General features: G+C 42.4%; 3 protein-coding genes across 11 annotated transcripts in view; all 3 read left to right on the top strand.

The window, feature by feature from the left end:
- cspg5a (chondroitin sulfate proteoglycan 5a) overlaps positions 1-1,527 on the top strand; it is a 54,730-nt gene extending 53,203 nt beyond the window's left edge. For 6 of the 7 annotated variants that reach the window (XM_037075517.1, XM_037075515.1, XM_037075516.1 and 3 more), the window contains one exon: positions 466-1,527. In XM_037075517.1, the coding sequence (XP_036931412.1) occupies positions 466-633 (168 nt within the window). In that variant the 3' untranslated portion in view covers positions 634-1,527. The remainder of the gene's footprint in view (positions 1-465) is intronic. The other variant, XM_037075521.1, reaches the window with a different exon arrangement.
- A 14,582-nt stretch (positions 1,528-16,109) lies between these two features.
- On the top strand, positions 16,110-19,436 carry elp6 (elongator acetyltransferase complex subunit 6). The gene is made up of 7 exons (XM_037074704.1): positions 16,110-16,604; positions 16,776-16,854; positions 16,945-17,015; positions 17,425-17,549; positions 17,737-17,953; positions 18,080-18,244; positions 18,408-19,436. Exons 1-7 carry the CDS (start codon positions 16,551-16,553, stop codon positions 18,531-18,533), a joined length of 837 nt encoding a protein of 278 aa, XP_036930599.1. The 5' UTR covers positions 16,110-16,550; the 3' UTR covers positions 18,534-19,436.
- A 541-nt stretch (positions 19,437-19,977) lies between these two features.
- The window catches only part of LOC119006216 (SREBF chaperone), a 31,576-nt gene continuing 25,740 nt past the window's right edge, over positions 19,978-25,813 (top strand). The window contains exon 1 of one of the 3 annotated variants that reach the window (XM_037074703.1): positions 19,978-20,195. Coding sequence is in view for 2 of the 3 variants with exons in the window: in XM_037074700.1 (XP_036930595.1) it covers positions 23,350-23,525 (176 nt within the window). In the remaining variant the exon portion in view is untranslated. Of the gene's footprint in view, positions 20,196-22,076; positions 22,290-23,025; positions 23,526-25,813 lie in introns of those variants that run through there. The other 2 variants (XM_037074701.1, XM_037074700.1) reach the window with 2 other exon arrangements.

Consider the following 25,813-nt stretch of genomic DNA (forward strand, 5'->3'; position numbering starts at 1 on the left):
AATATCCATTGGAGTGCATGAAACAGAAAACAATCCAAAGTTCTGGGATTCTTCAAAAACATAATGAGCTTCAGTTTATCTTTGTTTCTTTCAACCCAATCACCGGAGGAGAACATCCATGTGGGACGATTCTGCCAAACACCCAATAACAACGACTGAACTTTGGTCCTGAATTGGCACTGAATGTAAATATGCAGAATCGTCCAACATGGATGTATTTCTTTGGGATGATGGGCTTTTTTTCTTTGTTGCTGCCTTAAACAAAGATGAATGTGTGTCTTTGAGGAAGTCTAGTACTAATGGGTTGGTCAAAATTTGCTTCAAAGGCTTTAGAAGAATTCAAAAGTTAAGTTTTCTGCCAATTGGCAATGTTAAAAGTTGCATCTGAACGTGAAACTGTTTGAGGTTCTAACTGTACTTTCTACCCCTCCACCTCCACGTCCACCTCCACCCCTCCATGGGTAGGACGATCCTAATTCCCAGAACAAGCTGGAGGACCCGGTGAAGGCCCCGACCAAGGAGGACGACTCCCTCAACATCCACAACTCTCTGACCCCCAAACACGAGAACCACAAGGTCCTGGGCGAGGAGAACTCCTCGGAGGTAAACTCACTGCAGAACAACATGATGTGAAAACAAAACAAAAACAAAACAACCCCAGCAACCTGACAACACGACACTGAAAACGACAAAGGTGCGCCGGCAACGGGAGTCCCCCCCCAAACCCCTCCCTGCTGTCCGCCCGCCCGCTGCCGAGTGCGCCTAACCGGTCAACCAGTCAACCAACAATCCAACCGACCAGCCTGTCAACGTACCAGCCAATCAACCTGCAACTGTCTCCGACACGGCAACACTGCCACCAAGCGGCCCGGGCCGCTGCAAAAAATCGTACACCACCACTACCACCGCTGCCGCCACTCCACCCCAGCTGAGAGTAACCCCTCCCCCCTCCACCAGCCGCACCCCGCCGCCGCCTTGCACCCCGCCCCCCCCAACATCCACACACGCCCCTGTTTCGCAGCCCCGCCCCCCTTGTTGCTGTCACTCTACTCTCCCTTATCTCTCTTACCTGCACACACACACACACACACACACACACACACACACGAAGCATACACATTGAAAAGATGAAAACATAAACACGCTTATATGTAAACACACACACACCTTCCCCTGCCTGCATTGGTGTATTTTGTAAAAAGAAAGAAATCATACAGAAGTTTAAAACGTACGTAAAACGTCATTGTAAAAAAAATAATAATAATGATAATTAAGATAAAGCTACTGAGAGGTTTTGATGTTTGTCTGACTAATCCAGTGAGTATGTATAAATATTGGAAAAAAAAAAATTTGCTTGGATTGATTATAAAAAGAAGCAACACAATGTGTCTTGGTTTTCATTGATGTGATTTCTAATCCTTTGATGTACTTGTTTTTTTGTTTTTTTTTGTACTTTTTTGGGACTTCGAACAGAGAATAAACAAAACAAGATTCAGACAGTTGTTGAAATAAACCTTTTTAACATGACCTCTGTGGAGCCTGTGTTTTCCTCGGCGTCGCCTCCCCTCTTTCTCCTCCGACACTCTCTGCATGGCTTTGAACGCAGCTTCGTAGATCCTTGTCAGAAATGTGCCTCCCTGCTTACACATGCACACACACACACACACACACACACACACACACACACACACACACACACACTATGAAGTCAGGACTTTATCACATTTAATAGTTGTTTTGAATAGTTTCTATTACTGCTTTTCCGGAGCTATCAGACACAGCAACATGGCCTTCACCTGGGGACGGAGTTGACTCAGATGGCATGAAGATGTTATCACATAGCCAAAATCCATGTAAGGATGAAGCTACGCCGACTTTTTTCCATTATTTGTTATTTTGTAAGTTTCCAGAGCCCAAACTGACGTCTTCAGATTGCTTCTTTTGTCCAACCAATAGTCCAAAACTCCAAAAACTTTTAATTTTCTGTCATAAATGACACAGAGAAACAGCAAATCCTCACATTTAAGAAGCTGGAACCAGCAACTGATACCTCAGCATTGTCTGGCTTTTATTTTGAAATGACAATGCACACACAGCTGTTGTTGCAGCAGAATGCCAGCTTGCCAGTTTGGTAATGTTTTGGGTTTAAAGCAGTAGAAATTGCTGAGCTGAGTGATTTGAATGAGGCAGCATGACTTATGTGCCGTGAGCAAATATCCGGTCTCACCTCAGCCTCATGTCAGCCGGCTCAATCTGCTGATGAAGTCCAAGAAATGTGTCTGAAAGCTTTTTTAGGGTTATAATGATGAATGTGGACTTACACATATAAAACAGTTTGTGAAATGTGTGATCTTTACACACTTTTTTTTTGCAGTTTGACCTTTAAGTTGAGTTGATCATCATCATCTAGGGGCAGAGAACCTCAGCTGAGGAAAATCTGAAAACTCAAAACTTTTGAGGATTTCTGTCTTTTGATTAAACTCAACTCAGTCACTATGTGCTCTTTGATGAGCCACATGGGTGGATACCAACTGGGCACAGCTTGCAGATCTCCAGGCTTAATGCGTGCCAACTATGCTAATTTGATTTAAACACGTTCTTGTGGACCGACATGATAAGGTTTTCTTTTTTCTAATGTGGAGGATCTGTCTTAAAAAGGGATCCCTGTGCTAAAAATCTGTTTTCACAGTTCACATTTCTGTTCACATGTATCACACTGCAAAGTTAAGAACCAACTGGCAGTTTAGCATATAATATCTTGGGGCCTCCTGACAGCCAAAATATATTGAAGACTCTCAAACTTTATCCTGGAAGAAGCGAAAAAGAAAGACAGATAACTTGAAATTAAAGTTATATCACCGACACTATAACCAAGTAATAACCAAGAGGTGAAACAGCAGCACACATCAGCTACATGCCTCTGTGGTTTACACAAGAGCCCGACATGAAATATAAATCGGGGAGGTTGATGACGTGACTGTGAGTTTCACCATCTCGGAGTCGACAGCCGGTCAGCTGTTCGCAGCACATAAATCATGGTGGCCGACGCCACGTACCAGTCTGCTGCTTCTGCATGTTCGCTGCCTCCAGAGACGCTCCAACCTGTTTCCAGCTGGACGCACACATGCAAATAAAAAACACTTACAGTTGCACGTAGGGTAACAAGTCAGCATTTTCTGTAAAACACCCCCACACATGCATTTGTACGTAAAGTGCCTATAGAAGAAATTATTTAAGGAACTGCATGAGATGAAATGAAAAGAGTTTTTGACAGGTGGAAGTGTGGAGAAACTGTCTGTTTACACCTAGATTCACAAACGTTATTATCATAGATGCTAAGTTTCGGTCGTGGACTTTCAACAGGCATCAATAAGAAACAGGAACATCTTTTTAACAAAACCACAGGAACCAGCAGACGATTAAACAGGAAGCAAAAACTCTGGGAACTTAAAATCGGTGAAACAAAAAACCTGGCAGCGATGGAAAGCAGTTAAGTACATCTACTCTGGTTCAGTGTTCGGGTATTTATACGTCACTTTAGGCATTTTATACTTCAGCTCCACTACACTTTGGACATTAATGTTGTACTTTTCTCCCCACTTCATTAATCTGACACTTCAAGTTAACTCTGCTGATTCAAATGAATGATACAAAATATAACAAACTAATGATATATGATCTATTACCAAAGATTAACCAACCCAGCTGAATACATAGATATTTTATTGAACTTCCATCACGTCTTTGAGATTCAACATAATCTGGATGCTTACTCAAGATTCAAGATTCAAGAGTTTTTATTATCATTGGACATTCACATGTCAATCAATGAAATTGTCTTTGCAACCCCCGTGCACAATGACACATTTAGTTTTTTAAAATTAATGCCTGAGGAGAGAAATATATCTGTCGCTGTTTATATTCTGGGTATCAAGCCGTCAATTTGGCCGTCAATTTAGACAGAAGGCGGTGAATCGGGGGTCTGTTTTGGTCCTCCAATATGGCGCCTAGGAGGGTACACTTATTTCCGCATCCATTCCTCTGAAAATCCAAGCCGTCGATGTCCCGGCAATTGCATGAGATGGGCGGAGGTGTCGATGACGTGTGTGTTATGCGACCCACAGCCGGGGAGTTTTAAAACCAGGAAACAGCTGATCACAGCAGTCAGTCCATCACTTCATCTGTGTACATCAAGATGACGGGGCAAAATATTCTTCTGACACATATGTTGTACGTCGCTGTTCACGCCCAACTTCATGCTTCGTGTCACGTGTTTAGTCCTACCCCAGTGGTGGCTTTTTGAAAAGAACGAATATCACACCTCCCTCTCACACAGACCAGACGGCAGATTGCAGCCTTTACCTGGCTGCAAATGTGGCGCATTTTCTAACTAAAAGCGGTTTGTGATAAACTCTGTGGACAGAAATTCTACCTTGTTCTTTCAAATGGACATATAGAAATGAGCTCATATTCATCCCTATGCCCACACACACACACACACACACACACACACACACACACACACACACCTCCCACATACGTTTCAGCTCTGCTCTATAGAACCTTTTGTTCCATTTAGGATGCCGAGCTGGAACAATAGAGCACACACACACACACATACACACACTTACATTCACACACACACACACACACACAAAGCATCTGTCAGCTTCCCATGCTTACCGCCACTCGATTTATTATCACACACACACACACACACACACACACACACACACACACACACAGAACTCATACTAGCATTTTCTTCGTCCTCACAAGTAAAAATGTCCTCACAAGAAAGGTGGGATGTCAACTGTTAGTCCACCAAGCTTAGCAGAGACCCTCAGCTACATAATGCACTTGTTAGCTCTTTACTCAAACATAAACCAGACCTGTTTTTTTAATGTAATTTGGGGGCCAAGTCCAAGTCAAACCTCAAGTCATTCAAGTAATTTCAGACAAGCCACAAGTTGAGTAGAACCTTAGTCAACTAAAGTCTCAAGCTATCTGACACAAGTTGAGTAGAAGTTTCACGTTATTCATAACAAATCTCACATGAGAGAGAGAAATCTGCACAGCTGTTGAGTTCAGCCCAGGTTCAGTTGAAGTCATTTTGTTCAACTGGTATAAACTCATTCAAGATAAGTCAGAGTTAGTATTGCTGTCGTGCTAGAAAATAAAAAGATTAAAACATCAGTTTCATATTATTGTTATAACCAGATGTCTTTACATAATAACAAGATATTTTCAGGTTGTTATGAAATTCAAACTTATCAAATTACAACAGAAGACTTTTACTTCATATGATATTTATATTGTTTAATATCTATATTGTTATAACATGAAACATTCCAGGTTATAACCAGATATTTTCATGACAGTAAAAGATATTTCATCAACATATTATCGTGTCATAACGTGGAATGTTTCTTGTTATAATGAGATAAATATCATTTTGTTATAACAGAAAAAAAGTTTGATTTCATAATAACTTGAAAAATCTGGATACAATAATTAACTTCCGGTGTTATTCTGGTCTGTTTTTCTTTTTGTGGTGTTGCGTCAATACACTGCCGTAGATTTCAGAAGAGCCCCAAATTATACAAAATGTGTTTCAGGTTCAGGGGCAAGATATTCAAGATATATTCCAGTCAGTCATCACGTCAGTCTAGACAAGTTCAAACTGAGTCCTGAGTTATTCTTGAATGTTTTTACCAAGTCAAGTTTTCAGTGCATCAGGTCTCAAGTAGTCAAATCTATGTCAAGTTTCAATTCCCGATTTTTGAGCCTTAATTTGGGTCCAAGTCTCAAGTCTACATCTCTAATTAACCTTAACCCTTCAGCCAAGTCTTTGCGCTTTTGTGCAAGAGCTCAAATTGGTTCCCACAAGGATAGAAGTGCAACAACACACACACACACACACACACACACACACACACGAACACACACATGATGTGATAAACAACCCTGAATGGCTCTCAGATGAGGCCGCAGTGCTGCCGGCCCTTTGTCGGGTTTCTCATTTGGATCACCGAGAAAGCAATGGGTTAAACAGCGTTATTGTGGGGGAGCCTTCCCAGGGTGGAGGGGTGCTGCTGGGTGGAGGGGGGAAGGTCTTGGGTGCACTTCTCTTTCTTCAAATAAATAAAGAGGAGGGGGGGTGAGGGAGCATTTCAGCCCCGAGAAGGTCGAAGAAAAGACTTTTTTGAAATAACAGAATAGGAAACAGCAGTAGGTGAGCAACAAAAACAGCAACAACTGTGATCATGACCCTCTTTTATCCATGTCAGCCTCTCACACACACACACACACACACACACACACACACACACACACACTTGTAGACGTTGGCACATGCAGCAGCACATGACTGCACATGCTCAAACACACCTACACACCATCGCACTAAAAGGAGGGTCCTCTGAATCGAAACGAGTGAAGCCAGAAGTACCAGCGGACGCCATGGCAACAAGTGGGCATTACATTACCGACAGCGAGAAGTGAAGCGGGATGGGGGAGGTGCCGTCATCCCTGTGACAGAGCTTGACAAACACAGTTAGAGGTGATGATAGATTAAAAATGCATGACAAATAAAACAGAAAGTGTAGCTGCTGAGTGACGGTCCACGTTCACCCTTTTTGTTCGTTGGTTGATCATCGCTGAGGTGTCTTTACGTCTCTGGGATCGGCTGTCAGTCGAGTCAACCAACCCTGGGGGCGGGACGGCATGCATCCTCGATTTCCTTGAACGCTCACAGCATCTTTTCTCAGTAATCTTACTTCCACTCCCAAATGCAGTTTTCAAACACACTCTCCTGAGAGGATGCACTTTACAAACACTAACCTAAAATTGTTCTGTAAAAAGAGATAACAGGGCTATTTAATACTTCTCCCACAGCAGAAAGCTCCTCTACTGTGTAATGCTGGAAGAAGTACTCGTATATTTTACATAAGTATATAAGTGTCCTGTGTTGTTGTTATTTACGACTATAAGGCTTTGAAGACAGTTTTCGTAGAGGCTGAACGGTGTAATCACAACATCACGTGATGCACTGCAGCCCAAAAAGAAGGTTACATCGTGAAAGAAGCATCTGTCAAATGTTGGATTTTTTTTTTTCTGTTATAATCAGAGTCATTCTGTCTAATTAAGTCTGGAAAGTCCAGAAGAGCCACATGATTACATTATTTTATTCCCATTCAAGATAGCTGGTCCCTAAACCTAAAAGTTGATTTCTCATTGCTAATTTATCATCAGATAATGACATAATTTGACAAAATGGAATTGAGACTCAAATTATTTTTGACAAACAGGACCTTTGATAGTTTGATCTGTAGCACAGTATCATGTGTTATCATATTTTAAGTTGATCGTATGTTTCGTTTTTAAGACGTGAGATAATATGATGCTTTATTAGTCCCACAATAGGGAGATTTGCAAGATTACAGCAGCAAAGGGGGTAGAAAAAATGGAGAGCATCAATTAATAACAATAGATATAAATAAGTAAATAAGTAGTTACAGCAGTGCTTCTATGTGTGTAATATTAAAACACTAAATAAATGATCAATAGCTGCTTTGCTGTTTCACCTGGTTCAGTCTGTCTCTACAGCCCCTCTCCTAACTGACAGACTGATTAACTTCGAGTTTTAGGAAATAATCTTAAAAAATATTCTCTTCTTCAGGTTTGTCCCAAACAAAATGTTACTGTGGCCATATGAGCAGAGAAAAAGTATTAAAGCTCCACTTCCTTCACATCAAGCATCCCCAAAATCATCGTGGAACTGCAGCAGCCTGTGTTGTAATGGCTGCCTGATGCTTCTCCGGGAGTTAGATTAGGAGGTGAAAGATGCAAACTGGAGCTTGGAAGAGTTTAAAGGAACTCATTTAAACCAACAAGATGGATGCCAGCATCATTAACACGTGACCCCTCTGAGTACAGCAGCAACTTGTTGATCTGTATTAACTGCAGCAGGAAAAAGGACACAGTGTGTGTGTGTGTGTGTGTGTTTGTGCGCATGTGTGTGTTCAACATCCACTGATGTTTCCGAACACTTCCACTCTCCTCCTCTCTCGCTCACTTATCTGCTGCTGGCAGCGATTTCATGCATCTTCAGACAGAGAGGGCGTCATCGCCATGGAGACCAGCTCTGATGCTGCAGTCTGAAGAGACGAGCTCCAAACTCAACGACCTCCTCACACACACAAACACACACATGCATGCAAACACACACACAAAAACACGGCCAGGCGAGGCAGATTATGTGACTCTCATGCAGCTTTACAGTCGTCCAGTGAGGAACTGTAACATATCAGAGCATTAAAACTCCTCCCGGCTTCACATTAGGTGAAACGTTAAAACCCTGCGATCTCTTCAGACGACCCTAATCCCGTCCTACACAGCTGTCCAGCTGTCACTTACAGTTGTCTCAGAGCACACACACACACACACACACTCACACACACACACACACAGCGCTGTCCTCATGATGACCTGAGTCAGACTTTAGTTTTTACTTGAAGACTTTTCATTTAATTCCTGGTGTCAGCTGTTAATAATCAGGATGATGACAGTATGTGTGCAAAATTTGGGAAAAAAGTACATCAAATTAAAAACTGGGGCCACCTGTTGAATTCATATTCCAGACAAATCGAGGGCATCGTATCACAAGAGTAACCGCTAACTGCTGTTAGCTGTAGCTTCAGTTAGCTGTGCAGCTAGCGGTCCTTTTAACTGGCCAGACTGGGAGCTCAGAGCACCAGCGGCGTGTTCTCCAGCCCTGGGGAGAGCTCTCGCTGCTCCCTTTAATATTCTACTATAGGGGAGAAAATGGTCTGACTTAGTTTTATTTCTTTAAACCAATCAAGGTGGATCAAGATTGGATGATGGAAAGCTCATGATGCAGCGATGATGTCCCTGCTAGCCTTGTTATGGTGGAACAGTTATGTGGGGAGAAAAGGTAATTGCAAGCTTTTTAATTCATTAGACAGACCAGACCAGGTCCGAGTTCGGGTAACTTGCCACTGTCAATGTTAAGTTTACTAATTCTGAGGATGTTGTAGAGATGGAGATAGGGTTTTGTCAATACCAATCCAGTCTGATGGTCAGCCATTGTTGGGGCTGTGGCTCTAGTCGGTGTGGTGTGGCACTGGATGATCCTTGTTGGCGGCTTTTTGGGCAATTCCACATGTAGAATTGGTTGCAGCTCATCTGTGAGAGAAATCAGTCAGATTGGATGTTCAGGTAAGCGGTTCACTGCACAAGAAGAGAAACGGAAAAAGAAAAGGAAAGCCGCTTAACTCTGTTGCTGTTGTATTCATGATTTCACCCCTTTAGCACAATTTCTTCTTATTTTTATTGCCTCCTCCTCTTTGCCAGTGCCAGTTGCGACACTTTCTCACTTAGAACAGTTTGTATATCGGCAGAGAGGTATTTCCTTTCTCGCAGGCGCAGAACAAATCTTGTTGTCTTGTTGTATTCTTGTTCGTCTCTGCCAGTTCTTGAATGTCAGTTTGGTGTATCAGGGCCTTCAGGGTTAAAGTAACTTGCAGTCTTACTCATGTAGTTGGAGGCTGTTTTTGTTTATGGACCATAGATTTAGAAGAACTATACCAGAATGCAAAGATGGCACCCATTAACGATGGGAATTACTTGCCTGGCGAATACATCAAACCTTAACCCACCATGTTCAGGATGATATTACCTTCATGGGTGTTTTTTTCAGGTGGGGAACGCTGGAGAGTAAACTGGTAATTTATTTTTTTTTTACACAGTTCTGTGAATATGCTGATTTAATTTAATTAAATTTGATCTAAAATCCTGCAGCCCCGCTCTCATTACTGCTGGTCTTCAGGGACACAAAGAGCTCTCTGGGGTCTGAAATGTGTGTGGAGGGTTTGAAGGGTGTACGAGAGGCTTCAGGGAAAAGAACTGGAAACAGAGAACATGGCAAAGGCGTGTCAAGATTTTCTCTTTCTTTTCTTTTTTTTTTCTCTCTCTGCTGTTCTGAGTCAAACCTGCTGGGACTTGGGATTCATCAGCAAGCTGTGATTGGCTGACGATGTGGTGGAATGATGGTGTTAGGATCCTGAAGGGGCCGTTGTGATTGGCTGACGCCGAGGCGCACACACATAGTAGTAGTGCGTGATGGAGGCACACAAAGTCATGCATGTGGGCTGTGTATGCAAAAAAAAAAAACAAAACACACACACACACACATATGAAAATTAACATAAAATGCACACACCGAATCTACATGCACACACATAAAAAACACACAAAATGACACATATGTATTGCACGCACGGAAAACCGCACAACTGCACTTAATTTAGAATTACGCGCATGCACGCACACGAGCACACAGTGTGCCTTACAAAGCCGCCTGAAAGAAGGGATTGAAACCAAAAGGGAAGAGGAGAGAAGCGAGGGGGGGGTAAAGTCCAAATGAATCGTTCTGGCACCGTCTAGTTTACTAATGAGGCTCTGAGGAATGCTGCCGATCAGAACAGGACCCTTTGGCTTCTTTTCTGATGGAAATGTAGCGATACATTACCAGTCTAAAGCAGAGTAACCACACCACCACCACCACCACCCCTCCTCCTCCACACTCCCCCTCTCTGCCCTGCGCTACATGTGAATGACTGACGGGTTTGGCAGCGGGGGGATACTGATGGCAGCGGCAAGTGCCACAAGTCTTGGCTTGTTCTGCCGCTGTGGTCACTGAGATTTCTCTGCGCTTCATCTGAGGCTGCCATGATAATTTTCCTTCACCTGTCAATCAAAAAGTGTGGGTGGGAATATTTATTTTTGGAGTTTCTGTGGTTGGTGTTTTATCACTTTTTATCCCGACAACTGTGCATAATTCTTACACTGTATTTAGGCATGGCTGTGTGAGCGACGACGTCAACCAGCCTGTCGCTCAGTCAGTCCACCACTTTGGTCCGGACTAAAATTACTAACCATCTATTGAATTGCCATGAAATTCAGTACAGATATTGTATTGTACACAATAATGTTTGCATAGGACAATTCTAAAAACTGTGGTGATCCATTAACTTTCCCTCGAACGCCATTTTCAGGATGAAACTTCCACTTCCGTCCGTTTCTTTTGCAACCAAATAGCTGCAAAAGGTAATACTAACGTGTGTTGAGTGCTTATTGTCAATTAGCACTGTTCAGCAAGTAACCATTAATCAGAGTTTAGTGTCTTTATTAGCAAATAGTTTAATTAACAAAAATTTTCCACCTGTCATTCATACTACTAACAAATAGTGGGCAGCATATCACCAGAGGAACCGCTAACTGCTGCTAACTGTAGCTGCTGCTAGTTAGTTAGCTTAGTTAGATGTGCAGCTGGTGGTCCTATTAGAATTGGTGCCATTAGCTAACTCTGCCCGTATGCTGACTCTTTTTCCTATTGCTTGCTAAATAGTGCTAACTAGCAATTAGCACTATTTTGCAAGTTTCCATGATATAATGAAATGATGAAATTGACATGTTTATGTTTAAATAACCGGTATATTCCTGCGTTGAAAGGTGACCATCGACGTGGAGCTCCACTTCGCCAAGAAGGCTAATTTCAAGTCCTCCAAAGCTCCTTTCGCCCACTACGACGTCTACCTCTACAGGTTGCCCAAAAACAAATCCAAGTTTGCCAACGGGCCCCGAGCCAAGACTGTGAATGGCCCCAGCAGAGCTAAGGGTCGAGTCCTGCGGTGGGAGGACGACATGTACCCGCCGTCTCCCCCTTGTTCCATCTGCGGCCCCAACAGTACTCACTCGCTACCAGCCGCCATGATCGACGAGCTGCAGCAGCCCAAACCGTGGACTTTGGACCCCTACACGCCCTGATGAACTGCTCCTCATATCGTGTCGTCCTGGCTGTCATCTTGAAAACTGTTCTGTGAATGTATGCAGTGTGTTGCATTTTGTCGACGTTTACCAAAAGCTCTTATTCAGGGAAACAAAAAATTCACAAGAATTTTCTGCAGGGTTCTGCTCCTCTGTTGTTGGAGCATGGTGTGTTTAAAGTGTCTGTCTTGGACCAGGACGACACAGTCTGTGGGACCAACATGGAAAGTGACTCACAGGAAGTCGAGGCAAGCTTGCATTTTGTTGTAGAGGACAAAGGCTTCTGCTCGTTGCTGTCAAAATGTCTGCATTCCCAAAAACTCCTTAATGTCTCCAACTGGGAAGCATAATATGTTTTGGCTTGTGGTAATAAATAACCAATGATTGTTGTTGTAGCAGGTTTCATGACAAAGGCAGTGATATATTAAAATTCGAAGATCCCCCTAACAACATATATTGCCATTTTCAAAATAACATGAGCATTGTGCTCCAGTGACAGGCATACCGGACCTTCGCTGTATGATCACAGTTCGGTTGTGTTTGGGAAACAGTTGTGGTTTAGGTTAAAGTAAGTACATAAGTTGTGCTGCTTACTTGTGCTGCATTACTTAGCGATGTGGTGTGTTATCTGAAGTTGCATTATGTCACATTATGTTGTGTTGCAGTACACCGCATCACATTATGCTGCGTTACGTTGCAGAGCAGTGAAAGTCTTTGATGGCTGGCTTCGTCACTTTTATACAACACCAAGGACTTCCTCCTTTGCTGACGTAATTATTACTATGGTCACTAGAGGTCGCCACCAAACAATAAACGTAAATATGGGTCATAATAAATGTTTTCTCAGGAAATAAAACTATGATTACAGCAGTTTGGTAACAACAAGACAACAATGTTGATGTTCAATGTATTGATTATGAACTGATCTGAAGAACTGTCTGATTACAAAGTGCTTTAAAGAAGGAAATACGGTGTAAAACCATGAGGAAAACAATATAAGACAAGCAGAAAGAATGAAATTTGTAAGACAAAACAAATACAATTATTATTAGCAAGAAAAAAATACACATTTATATTAAAGCTTTAAGAAACAGAGGTTGTTCATCCCTTTTGCACACATTGTTTGCAGCAGTATTATTACACCACACTGTGTCGAGACAGTATTGAACTTCAGTGTCTTCAGGGACTGTAGGAATGTTGAGCCACAGAGGCTGCTCACACACACAGATGCACACAAGCATTTATTTATACATCTGTCCGTGCCAACAATTATATCAGAACAAGCCGGCAGTTTGCCAAACTGAGAGTCAATGACAGCTCACCGGATTGTTCCACATCACTCGTCTCACATGACGATGTCTGTAGTCTGACCCTCGTACAGTCAGCTCAGTCTGACTGACTCAGCAGTGTGAAGTAACACTGATGTCTGTGTTCGAGTGTGGAATATTACATTTGTCATACTTTATTGATCCCTCCTGGAAGAGTCTGTTTCTTTTTCATGCAAGCTGACAAAGTTGCAGAAAAACCACAAGCCACTTTAAATTGATCGACATGTAATTAAATGTCATTCTGAGAACTTTAGCTTGACAATATCAGTGTATGATATTTAAGCATGACCCTTATTTGTAGCTGATCAAAGTTACAGGCAAACATATAGACAGAGGAGGAGAAAACACAAGTTACAACACATTCAAAGGACGTTGCTTTGACCGCTAATAAATCTCTTTATAGTTGTCAATTTCTGAAGCTGATCGATATTTTTATAATAACAAAGGATCAATTGACTTTATGTGAAATGTAAAGGTTCGCTCGAATTGATGAACTCCTCTGTTTAGTGACTTTCAGCTCAGTGTTTTGGTCACATGGTCCGCAACTTTCGGTTTGGTTTGGTTCTGGGCCCGTCTCACCTTTTCTGATCAACTTTTCAAACAACAGGTAGACAAAACTGGTGATTAGTTGGTGAACGCAGAGGAGCATTCAGCTGCTGAAACACTCGATTATTCCTTCGGTGATTGGTAGACACCAGAACGAAGTCTTAGAGAGTGAACACCGGACACACACATGACTCACTGAATCCACTGGATGTGTAAATGTTTGCTGTTGTTTTATAAGGTTGTCATCTCAGGTGGCCCAAAAACTTAAAATTAACGCAGCTTCAATTGCTCGTTTTGGATTATTGAAATTTTAAGATACACACCCAAATGACAATCCATCAATACACTGTCAGGTTTTCAGTGAATTTACTACAACACTTCCTGGAGACAGTGGATGCGAGCTACACTGCAGTGCAGCAGCTCCCGGTTGGCTCTGCTCTGTCTGTACAACAGGGCTGTGTTATTAGTAGGGCAATATGAAACATGCTTTAAAGATTAAACTGCAGATTCACTGCTTTTACAATATTGATGTGCTGGGTAGCGAGCTGCTGGAGAGCAACACACTGCCATCTGCTGCCTGAAACAAAATAAAAGCTCAGCGGTTAATTCTCTATCTCCCATTTTACTTGAGAGTGTTTTATTCTGCTGCTCTGCATGAAGCATGAGTGTAAGATGGATGACTTACATGAACAACCAGCCTCAACATGATCACACTTACTAACTGTTTGCTTTTCTTTTTAATGCAGAGCTGCACAGTTTGTGTTGATCATGGAGAATGAATGATAAAATATGTGTGACAGCAGGTGTTGTTATGTCTTCATTTGACGTGGCAGGGCATATAATTTAATTCACCGTGCATTAACATATAACATTTAAGTTGATTATTGGAGTTAGTGAACATTGTGTTTGATGATTATAAGACCAAAGTGCAGTGTGTTTTTGATCTGTTCCAGCTTCTGAGGGAAACATGTGTCTCCACAGCAGCTAAATGCTCCACAGCGTTCACCAGCTAATCTTTAACTTTTGTCTGTCCGTCTGGCAGGTGCACAGTTTTTTTTAAAGCTGCACGCTGCAGGTGGAAAGAAAGCTGATGAGAGCCGTGACACCGAACCAGAACGATAAAGCTGCAAATGGCTGAAACCGACTGAAAAGCTCTGCAAAAGCACTACCTTTGATGCATTGTTTGCAAGGTCAATTATAGCTGCTGTCATTAATGTCATTGTCGCCCCTAAAAAGTGCTGCATTAAAATAAATTACTGTATTGGAAAATTGGAAAATAACAGCAAAAAAATACACAGCTTGATTTTACTTCACTGATGTTTACCACATTAAAGCATCAGGTTATAAAACCTCTGATGTGAGTTTACTGAGCATCTTCTCCTGCAGCGTGACTTGATGCTGATTCAACTTGGAAAATAAAAATGTATATCTGTAAGAGAAAGAACTGCGAAGCGAGTGTACTTGAATGATAATCCAAAGTTTGATGGTTCAGCTCACAGGTTCAGCTACACTGTAAAATACTCTAATGCTGGTATGTATGTCTTATTAAAGAGTTGTGCTAACACATGTAAACTACACGACAAAACAACATTTTGAAGAATGAGTTCAGCTGATTAAGGTGATTTTTGCAGATACTCATGTCGACACCTAAGCCATTTTATCTTGGTGTTTTTAACACATCACATCTGACATAAGGTGGGAATTTCTGCTTAATAACCTCAACATACCTGGTAATTAATAGATATAAAGCAAAGTGATGGTCTGACTAATGCGCAGTAGTTGTGTGTGTTTTGTATTTTGTTATTCGAGCGTTGTATAGTCTGATGGCACTGGGTTGGAAAGTTTTCCTGTGTCGTTCCTTAAGTCAGCGGGGTTGAATGAGTCTGCTGCTGAAGTTCACATTTGGTTTCCTGGTGCAAACGTCTCTTTAGGGAGAGCAATACCTACTATTTCAGGCTGAACAATGAATATACTGTGACTACTCAGATTAGCAAGTAAAAGGTAGTCAGCGTTACTTTACTTTGGTATCATAAAACTGCTTCAGAAGGAAAGATTTTTATGTCTTGAGTCATGATTTGATGCCATAAAAAACATGAATTTAAAAGAAAAATCTGCTAGCTGAGTTTATTCCTGCTTGTACCTTGTATTTCTAGTGATAACCTACTCATAATATCTACAAAATCTCCACAAAAATGCCTGTACTGCTACACCTGCTGCTGTCTGTCCACCAGGAACTCCTACTGCCAGCAGGGGGCGCTGACGTCACGCCGCACCAGGAGAGAGGCACGTCGAAGAAGTCGCCATGTGCGGACAAAGATCGTCTATCAGAAAGGAAAATGATGGCGGCTTGCTGTTGCCATGGAGACCATTCTGCCTCAGATCCGAAGCGGTTGGTTTCCGAAACAAAAAACTACGCGTTAGAGAACAAGAAAATCAGTTACAGATCTGTAAGATTTTAGTCTATGAGTGATAGGAATCATTCTTTAACGCAAAACATTTATATCAGAGTGAGCTGTTGTCGTTGAGCCTCTTCGTGATTCTAAATGACTTTTCCGCTCGGTGAGGAGCGAGACCTCCAGTTTTGTTTCACCCCTCTTTGGTCGCATGCTACTTGACGTTAGCACAGCAGCTAGCAGGGAGGAAAGTTGTCAAATAATGGTGTAAAGTAGAATATCTAACGTTACGTTTTAATCGTATACTCACGGGATACATTTTAAGATTAATTCGTGCCGACAAGTATTATTTTGCAACCTTGTTTTAGCTCACCTACAAACTGTTTAGCTTGTATTATTTACAGTTAGCCTAGGTTAGCTAGTAGGGTTAGCAATGTATACAGAGCTCAACAGTATCCTGAACACGACTCCCGACAGCTTCACAAAGGTAAGGATTCAGCATTTTGATGCACCTAACACGGTGGTTGTGCCATGTTACATTACACACCGTTATATGTAGATATATAACTGTGTTAGCAGTGCATGCTATGTGACGTTAGCCGCAAAATAATACAGCATAAATGTTTTCTCAAATGTGTAACTTCCTCCCATCCTGCAGGGAGAATTCATCTTGGTGTCAGACAGACAGAGTGATGCTTCTTTCCTCATTCACCACTTCCTCTCTCTGTACCTACGAGGTTAGTTATCAGCTGATATACAGACATTGAAATGTGGTGTGGTTTATTTAACAAAGTGTGAACCACAGTGTCTTGTTCGTGTTTTCTCAGCACGCTGCAGAGTTTTGTTTCTGGGTCTGGTTCAGTCCTTCAATCATTACAGTGCCATCAGTCAGAGAATGGTGAGTCCTATTTTGCTAATCAGTTCATCAATATTTCTCTGACCGTTAAATGTGAATATCTTCAGGTTTCTTAACTCCTCTGTGACAGCTGATTAAATATCATGGGATGTGGACGTAGCTAAACATGATGTCATTTTGGTCATTGGGAAACACTAAATTACATATTTCATAAATTTAGGACATCTTATTGATCATACAACTGATTAAACAGATCAGTTGCACCTAATTTCTCACATGTTAGAGTGTCAGTCAAATGCCGACATGTCTATTTTTATCACCCGGGTATTATTTTTAATAGGCACGTATTGAATAGAAACATTATATTTAGCCACTTGATAGCAAAGTTTGCCTTCAGCTTGGTGGCATCACACAAATAATGACACTTAACTTGTAACTTGTGTGTCCTCAGGGTGTTAGCCTGGCACAAGCAAAGGAAAAAGGCCAGCTGGTTTTCTTAGAGGGACTGAACGAGTCGCTGTCTGTTTTGATTCCTCAAGAAACAGACACAGGAAGTCAGGCCATGGACTTCCTCAGGTATAAACAAAGAATCGCTTTCTTCTTGTTTCTATAGTTGTATTTTTGTTTTGTTGTACCTGCACAGACTTCTGTTTTTTAGTCACCATATGTTATCATTGTTTATCGCCAACATATCATATAAATTTTCAGTCCTGCTCTGTGATAACAGCCATCATCTCCATCTCCCTCATGTCTCTTACTCCAGGGATCCTTCTGTTGGCCTGAAGAGTCTGTACGAGTTTGTCCGGTCCAGTTTGAGTAGCACCGGTGAGAGGAGAGAGGGGGTGGATGACACAGATCAGTGGGGACCCCCTGTGTTGCTGGTGGATGACCTCAGTGTGCTGCTGAGTCTGGGGGTGAGCGCCGGAGCCGTGCTGGACTTCAGCCACTACTGCCGGGCCACCGTCTGCTCCCAGCTGCAGGTTTGCAAGTCACACGATTTATAATCTCTCCACCAGCATGAATTTTGTTGTATAGTACGCCCTGTAAGAACGGTAGGATGAAGTGAAAAGCTCTAATAAAACGTTTTACTTTGACTCTGACTGCAGGGTAACGTGGTGATGTTGACACGCTGTGACGGTGAAGAAGAAGAGGAGGATGACGGAGATGACGAAGGCCCAGAGAGACTTCTGAAGGGTCTGACCCACCAGTGTAGCCTCACTCTTCATGTACAGGGTCTCCCTACTGGCTTCTGCAGGGACATACATGGACAGGTGTGTGTGTTTTACTGCACAGTGTTTCTGATTCTGACTGCACAGACATTTTCTTCTAGATGTGAGTGAAGTCCAAGTAAACTAGACACAACATTGGGCTGCCACTAAACAGTGAAGTTGAATAATCTGCCAGCTGTTGTCAAAATGTGTTCTGTGTTTTCAGGTGGAGGTGCGTTGGCGGAGGAGACAAGCTGATGGGCAATACACACAGAACAAACTCTTCCAGTACAAGGTCCACGATAAAGGAGCCTCCTTCTTTGCTCGCGGGACATCCAGCGCTGTTCTCTAGTTCCGCCTTTCAACCGCCTTGTCTGCCTTTTTGTCTGTTTTACTTGACAGCTGACTGGTCTGTTCAGTCAGTACAAAGTGGTTGGTGAAGTTGACATATTAATTAACCAGCCAAAGCCGAGCTTCACATTTGGATGCTTGCTGGTGTAATGGACTGTCTGGAGTAATGCTGTGTTCCAGACAAACTAAGAAATGTCCAACCTCCTACAAGAAAAAGTGCAATGAAACACGAGGCATGTCCATCTACCTCGACTTCATGAGGGAGCCGCTGTCACACGACACTGGCAGTACTCATGGAGAAGGGGGTAGGATTTATATTAGGCTAGTTAAGGGAATATTAAGATTTGTTTTCTAGGTACAAAAGTGCCATAAAACAGAATATATATAATGGCGTCTGTTACCTCACGTGTTGTTTCCCCTCCTCTATTTGGTTGGTATAAACAAGGAGGCTGAAACACAGAGGCTGTAGTTGTGTGTACACTCACCAAAGAGACATTATTCTGTTGCAATCTGCCAAATTTTTTATTAACTTTTGGCGTTTTGGAGCTGGAACACTTTTCAAGAATTTCCAACCTCCAATATCGTCCGGAAGGCATCATAAAGACACCGTGATCCGACAGCCTGGTTCCAGATGTCTAAACAGCTGCTCACAACTCGGGTTTTATTTTTATTTTTAGCTATTTAAAACAATTAGAGTGGAAACAAAATGTCAGTTCGGTGTGATAAATGTCAGGCTGGTGTGTCTACAGAGTTGTGCTGTCGTCAATATCAGGTCACTAGTTGAATTAGTTCTTGTTTGGTGATCATCATGATCATGTGTGAATGCAGGATGTTGACATTTGTGATGGTCAGTGAACGTTATTGATGGATGAAGACCAATAAAGAAAATGCATTGATTGATTGATCTCCTGCTGGTATTTGGCTGACAGAGTAACATTGTAACTTTCAGGTTCATGATTTTATTTGCTTTCCTCATACTGTCCATTACTGCAGCACTGTTCACCCTCCATTTTTTAGCTCCGCCTCTTTAGGGCCCAGCCTGCTCTGATTGGTCGGCTCTCACAGGCCTGAGCAGGGACCAACTCTCATGTCTCTGCATCAGCTCTGCTCTTTTTTCTGCAACCACAAACATGGTTCTGGGGTCATAGTTCAATTACATCTGGACACTTGGGGGTCATGGCTGGGGGTGGTGACGGTGTCATTGTGACATCACAAGGTTACAAAGGCGATGACAGCTCATTTAAAGGCACAGATTCTGAAAATGGGCTCTGTGTATTCTTATCCGTGATTTTAGCATTTTGATGTTTTTGGTGTATTTATGTAACACCCAGATCTGCTTTATAAAAACAGAACTTGGAAGAGAACTTTCTACAATATTGGAGCTTTAAATAAAGAAACAGTGGGGTGTTGTTATTCCCCGTGTGCACACTAGAGGTCGCACTGCGCCTGCGCGGCACTCGGCAGGGTGAGAGGTCGGAGTGGAGAGTTCTCTCCGGGATTTGACAACCAGTAGATTTGGAGCTCCTGCATGTCAGCATCACATCCGAGACACACACAAGTTAGCCAAAACAAAAGGAGTAACACAGCGGCGGGCTCGTCTGATCACCCAAGGAGAACCACAGCGACAGCGACTACGTTTGGGGAATCTCTGAAGTTTGTCCAGGCAAGTGTAAAGCTATAACCTGCTAGCATGAGCGTTAGCCGTGTTGCGAAACTTAGCTCCGTGGCGCAAGAAAGCATGGGAGCTTACTGGGATTGTCTGATGACATACTGTTAGCTGCTGAGCGTTGGTGTGTGGCTATAGCAGTGAGGTTGCTAGTCGCTGGGTTTCATGTGCATCAGTTTTGTCTAGCAAAAAAAAAATCAAAAATGAGCCCCGGACATCCCCAAAAGCCCACTGCACAGCACAACATCGTCACCGTGCTAAACAAGCTAACTTAATTTGGTAATTGGCAGCGTTGTTGGCTGCCAACTACTCTCATAGTCTCGCAGTGACAAATCATGTACACCAAGTGTTGGTAAAACAGTCGTGTTTTTACTTACAACAAGCTTTTCCAAGTAATTCGTAAAATACATATTGAATGGGAAGGAGGTTCACTGGGTTCACGGTGGAGCTAGCGTAGCTAGGCGCTTGCTAGCTGTGTGTGTGTGTTAGCTTGGTACCATCACAAGTTTTGTGCAAGCACAGAGAAGGTAAACAGTTGAGTTACCTTATTCTTTAATGAGAATGTGTATTTGTGACCGCGAACATAATAAATAACAGTGTATGGCGTTAAAATGTTCTGGGTTTAGGGAGCTGTGTACCTGAAAGTTCACCTCAGCCACTAACGTACCCGGGGTGACGTTAGCAAGCTAGCTAACAGTTACTGGGCTTGGCTTAAACTCCCACACTTCGTACGTTTTGTGAGGATACAGTTGGAAACTTGAGCGATGGGTTAAGTTTAGTTTGCTTGTCAATATTATTGCTGTATATAAAAGCTGGGGAGACCCTGCAAGATGCTGGGAGCTAACTTTAGCTAACTAGCGAGTTAGCTGTGTCCACTAACCATCACGGTGGTCAGCTGAGGTTGGCTAGTTAGCCCCTTTGACACTTGACAGCATCCTGAATATAGATTCGCTCTCGAAATAATCATGAAATAAGGACACGTAGAGATGATAGTTCATGTGTGATGTCCGAGAAGGTTAATGGCATTTTAAAGTAATAAACAAGGTCATTATTTTCATGCGCTAAATCGGTGGTTTCTACAGCTTTCCAGGTCAAATTATAGGGTTGTTGAGGAAAAGCAACGAGCTGTTATTTCCGCTGACATGTTGTCAGAGACCAACTGATCTGACAGATGCTTTGTGGTAAACATGTCTGAGGTAAATATAGTGTACAAGAAGTGCTGCTGAAGAGGAAACCTGCGATGGATTACTCAACCTTCCTGCTCCCCTGTTTTAAAATGGTGTTAAATTCTACCTAAAGTTAAAAGTAAAACTCCATTTATTTGAAAAAACCTTCTTTAAATCCTTGTTTGCCGCCTGGTGCTCCGGCTCTGTGGCTGTGGGAGTCTCTGTTTTAGCTTCTTCTTCCCGGCAGGTGATGTTGCCACAGGGTTGCATCAGCCCCTCAACCTCATGATCATCATCCTGTATGTGTTGGCTGTCTTGTGATAACTGTTTCACCATTTTGGCTAATGTAATGTGGTCTAGGTTTTAAAAAAGGCAGTTATGTGAGTTGACCTATGACACTACTACCAAGTGTAATATTCTGGCAATGGCATGTGCATGATAATAGTCAGAAATGATTGGAAAATTAAGACTGAAATAAATGTACTTAATTGCATCTTCTTCCTCCTCTTAAGGCTGTGCCAAAAATATAATCCTTGTGCAGAAATGGACTGCCTATTGTTATTATTACAATATGGTTACTGATTGACAGAACATTTCCCTCTGGTTGTAAAAGGCTGTGTGTTGCAGTAATCTGCTCGTCACCACATTTACAGTTGGCCTGATGGGAGTCACTGATCGGAGGAGCGTGCCTCCACATTTTGCCGCTATGGGATTAAAAGTTGATGCAGTTATGTGATGGAAAATGGACACAGCCTAAAGCTCTCTGGAATATTTGTGGATATATAGTTTTTTGGCTTGCAGAAATGTTTTTTATTAAGTCATGTAAATGAGTTGGATGACACAGAAAGCTGATCGTTATGCAGTTGGACGCTATAAGCCCGGGAGATGCCTTCAAACTTGGCATTTTAGCGAGTGTTGAAAAGAGGTAAACTGGTATTTTTCTGCCTTTTTTTTTTTTTTTTTTTCTCAAATCTTCCATTCAAGTGTTGGTGTGTATGGTCTGAGTTTATATTGAAGGCATGTGGTTCTATAAATCTATCTTAATCTGCAGGCCTCCTAATTAAGCTGCAGAGACCCACAATGATCTCCTTAATTGAATTTGTGCTGGCAACGTGAAACGCTGTGTCCGTCATATCTGCGGTGGTGTTTGTGTTTGCAGGTTGAGTGTGCTGGCTTCTCACGTGGGAAGCGTATAGACCGCTCTTTGTTTAGATTATTAGTTGCCTGGCACATTTGTGCTAAAAGCACAGGGTTTCTCTTGAACCAAGACGTTTTCCACGCGGGTGTCATTAAGAAGTTATTTGCGATTTGTTGGGTTTTAAGCAGAAATGTGATTTTTTTTTTTTCCCCCATCATCCTTTATGAGCTGGTATTTTCCAACAAACACAACCTGGCCAGACAGAATAGGATTTTCTAAACAATTTCTGGTTTCCTGTCAAACCAGCTTAACACCACTGTTTACCTGTACCCTAGTTGTGAAAATCAGGTTTTCTTTCAGACTCGTCATGCTCCTGAGAAGTGATTGTCTTGGCGTGCTTGAACATACAGGAGAGGCTGCCTACAGGCTGTGGACAGAGGAGGAGGGAAGCGGTGGGGGGTGGCCATAGGCCCGGAACGCTGCTCGTTGAGTTTCCGATCGGCTCAATCCCGGATTAGTCCACTGACGGAGATGCGGCTGAGCCTTTGCCAAATCAGGTCTCGCTGCTGCACCCACGCAACACCGCAGCACTCGGTGAACTGGACAGACAGCTGAGAAATGGAGCCGCTCATTGAAAGTTTTCCCTTGCCGGACAGCGAGCAGCACCAGAACCCGGCCGAGAGTCGACTTCCCTTCAGAAACAGAGAGCAGAAAGGCTTCGCTTCAAAGCTCTGTTTGACCTTTGCAGAACCCATTGTGCGAGCTCACCAGGACGCTGCTGTTTTTACTGTATAGGGTATTTATAACGGCAGATCAAGAGACTCCTGAGGCGAATTCCTCCCGGGGAATGTTTCCGTTGCTCCCGGGGGGACGAGCCAAGCAGTCGCACACTCTGCCTGAATCAAGAGGGGAGCACTATGTTAACCACAAGGCACCGCTTAAGCTTAAAAAACCCGGCGCTGCTGCTTTCAGGGGACAAAAGCAGCCACGAGCCAGAGAGATAACCTGGTCTCCAATTAGCAGGTACGGTCTCTGAACAGTTTAACACTTGTAAGACGGATACAGCGTGGTTACGGCTAATACGACCGAGCTGTGTTGTTGTTGTTGTGTTTCTGCAGCATTAAGATAATAATGTAATGAGAGGATGAGGCAGGAGAGAGAGGGATGTTGGTTACGGTTAATAGAATGACATACTGTACAAATCCAGCCGCAGTTTGTGTGCCAAGGCAGTCAGTCAAACAGTGTACGACTACAAACACTGATAAAGCAGCGCTCAGCGTGTCTGCAGAGTAAATACACAGACCAGAGCTGAGATTGAGCAGAGAAGTCAACAGTAGATTGAGTCGGTATGGGAAACTGAAGGATCCTGATTTGTGTTTGAAGTTAGGTGAACCAACCAAAAGGCAAAGATTTACATTTTGCATGGAGCACGTTACAGTACTGTAACATTCATTTTATGACTTTCAGTAGAATCACAGTCTAATGTGCTCAGCTGTGCATGTTTCCATCTGACATATCTAAAGGGATTTTTTCCTGTAATTGCAGTAGAGCCGCGACGATTAATCGATTAGTTGTCAGCTAATAATTTGACAACCAATTTTTTTTTAAGATAGGAAAGTATAAAGGTGACATCTTGAAGTTGCTCTCCCAGACTAACTGTGAAAACCTGAACATATTGTCAGAAACTGTTTGGAAAATGGATGATAATTTCCAAAAGGAAATATTCCAAACCAATTAACAGACCAAACCGAAAGATATTAAACACAGAAAAACATGAAAATCTCACATAGGAGAGGCTGGAAGCAGCATCTTTAATGACTGCTCGATTATAAAAATTGACAAAAATCGACTGAATTGTTACTTCGCTAATTCTTTAAGCAAGAGGTGAGTTTAGATTGTGATCGATCTTGAGGACTCTGTGATTCACAGAGGCTGCAGTATTTAATGTCCTCTCACTCGTTTTCTAAACTTCACACAGCCTTGATGATGAACAGATTTGTGCCGTATGAACAAACCAATAAAGTGATGAAGACACCAGACAGCTTTGATGGACAAATTATTTCAGGTGGCTCCTGCTCGGGTGATGTATCCTTGAAGATGCAATGTGAGGTATAGCTACGACATGGTGTGTTGTGTTTTTTAATTGTTTAACTGGCAAAATTCATCAGATATCTCAAGTCCGGCTGAAGTCTACAGGGCATTTAAAGACTGAGATAAAAAGATTGCAAGTTAGATTGTGACACTACTTTTCGCCCTCCGACCTAAATTTAGTAATTCATCTAAAATTAATATACTCATGATTGATTATACTTCAAAAAGGAGCAGTAAATCCTCGTATTTTAGAGGTAAAGACGAGTGAATGTGAATGTTTTTCCTTAAAACAATTGATCTCTAAAGTTAATGAATACTTTCAGCGCTGGTAAATATTTAAGGACCTTTTTTTATTAAATTCTTCCGCCTTGGCCAGCTTATCTCTCTGTGCTCGCCCACCTGAGTGGAAGTGGAATTTACCCAGCATCTGATAACAAAAGCCTCCTAACAGGCGACCTGGTGGTTGTTTTTCACTCAGGTATGTGTGATCGATGAGACGTGTACATCTGCTTGCGTCAGTTCAGCTCCGTGTTTCCTACTGGTGGGCTGGCGTCCACACCTTCTTTCTGCTGCTGAATGAGCTGCTGTGTGTTGAAGTGCTGTCGAGCATGTGACCCTTGTGTGAGTTTGTCTGAAGGAAGAAACACAACATTCCTGTAGATGAGCGGCACGTGCGGCAACACATGGAGAATTGGGTGTTTTGGGACAGAGCTTCCTTATGGAGCTGGCCTCTGTGTGTTTGTTTGTTAGCTGTGTGGCTGTGGAGATGTGCCACGCAGACGTGATGCAAGATGGTGTTTACAAAAACATCACAGTCACAGTTGTTTTTCACATTTTTAACCCCGGGCTTTCAGGAAGCACTAAAAAAACTATAAGTCAGAGATCAAATCTTTGTCATCGCTGCACAAACATGAGTCAGTCTTTTTTGACTGAATTCTGGCATTTGGCATCCTCCTTTTGTCAACTTGATCAGGAGTTTGTTTACTAACTTAATCCATTTCAACAAAGCCTCAAAGTAGGAGTGCAGTAATTCTGCTGGTGATCAGTTAAGATCAACTTAAAGTCAGATTATTGTACAAGTTGTCAACAAGTAGTTGATAACGATACATTATTTTATCATCAGATCTGCCCCCTGATAAATACTTCAGAAAGCTATGAAACAAGAGGAGATTCAGTGTGGTTAGGTCTCAGAAAGGTCTTGTTGCACCTTTTCTCATTCA

Source organism: Acanthopagrus latus, chromosome 17 (genome assembly GCF_904848185.1).
Source record: "Acanthopagrus latus isolate v.2019 chromosome 17, fAcaLat1.1, whole genome shotgun sequence".
Lineage (NCBI taxonomy): Eukaryota > Metazoa > Chordata > Actinopteri > Spariformes > Sparidae > Acanthopagrus > Acanthopagrus latus.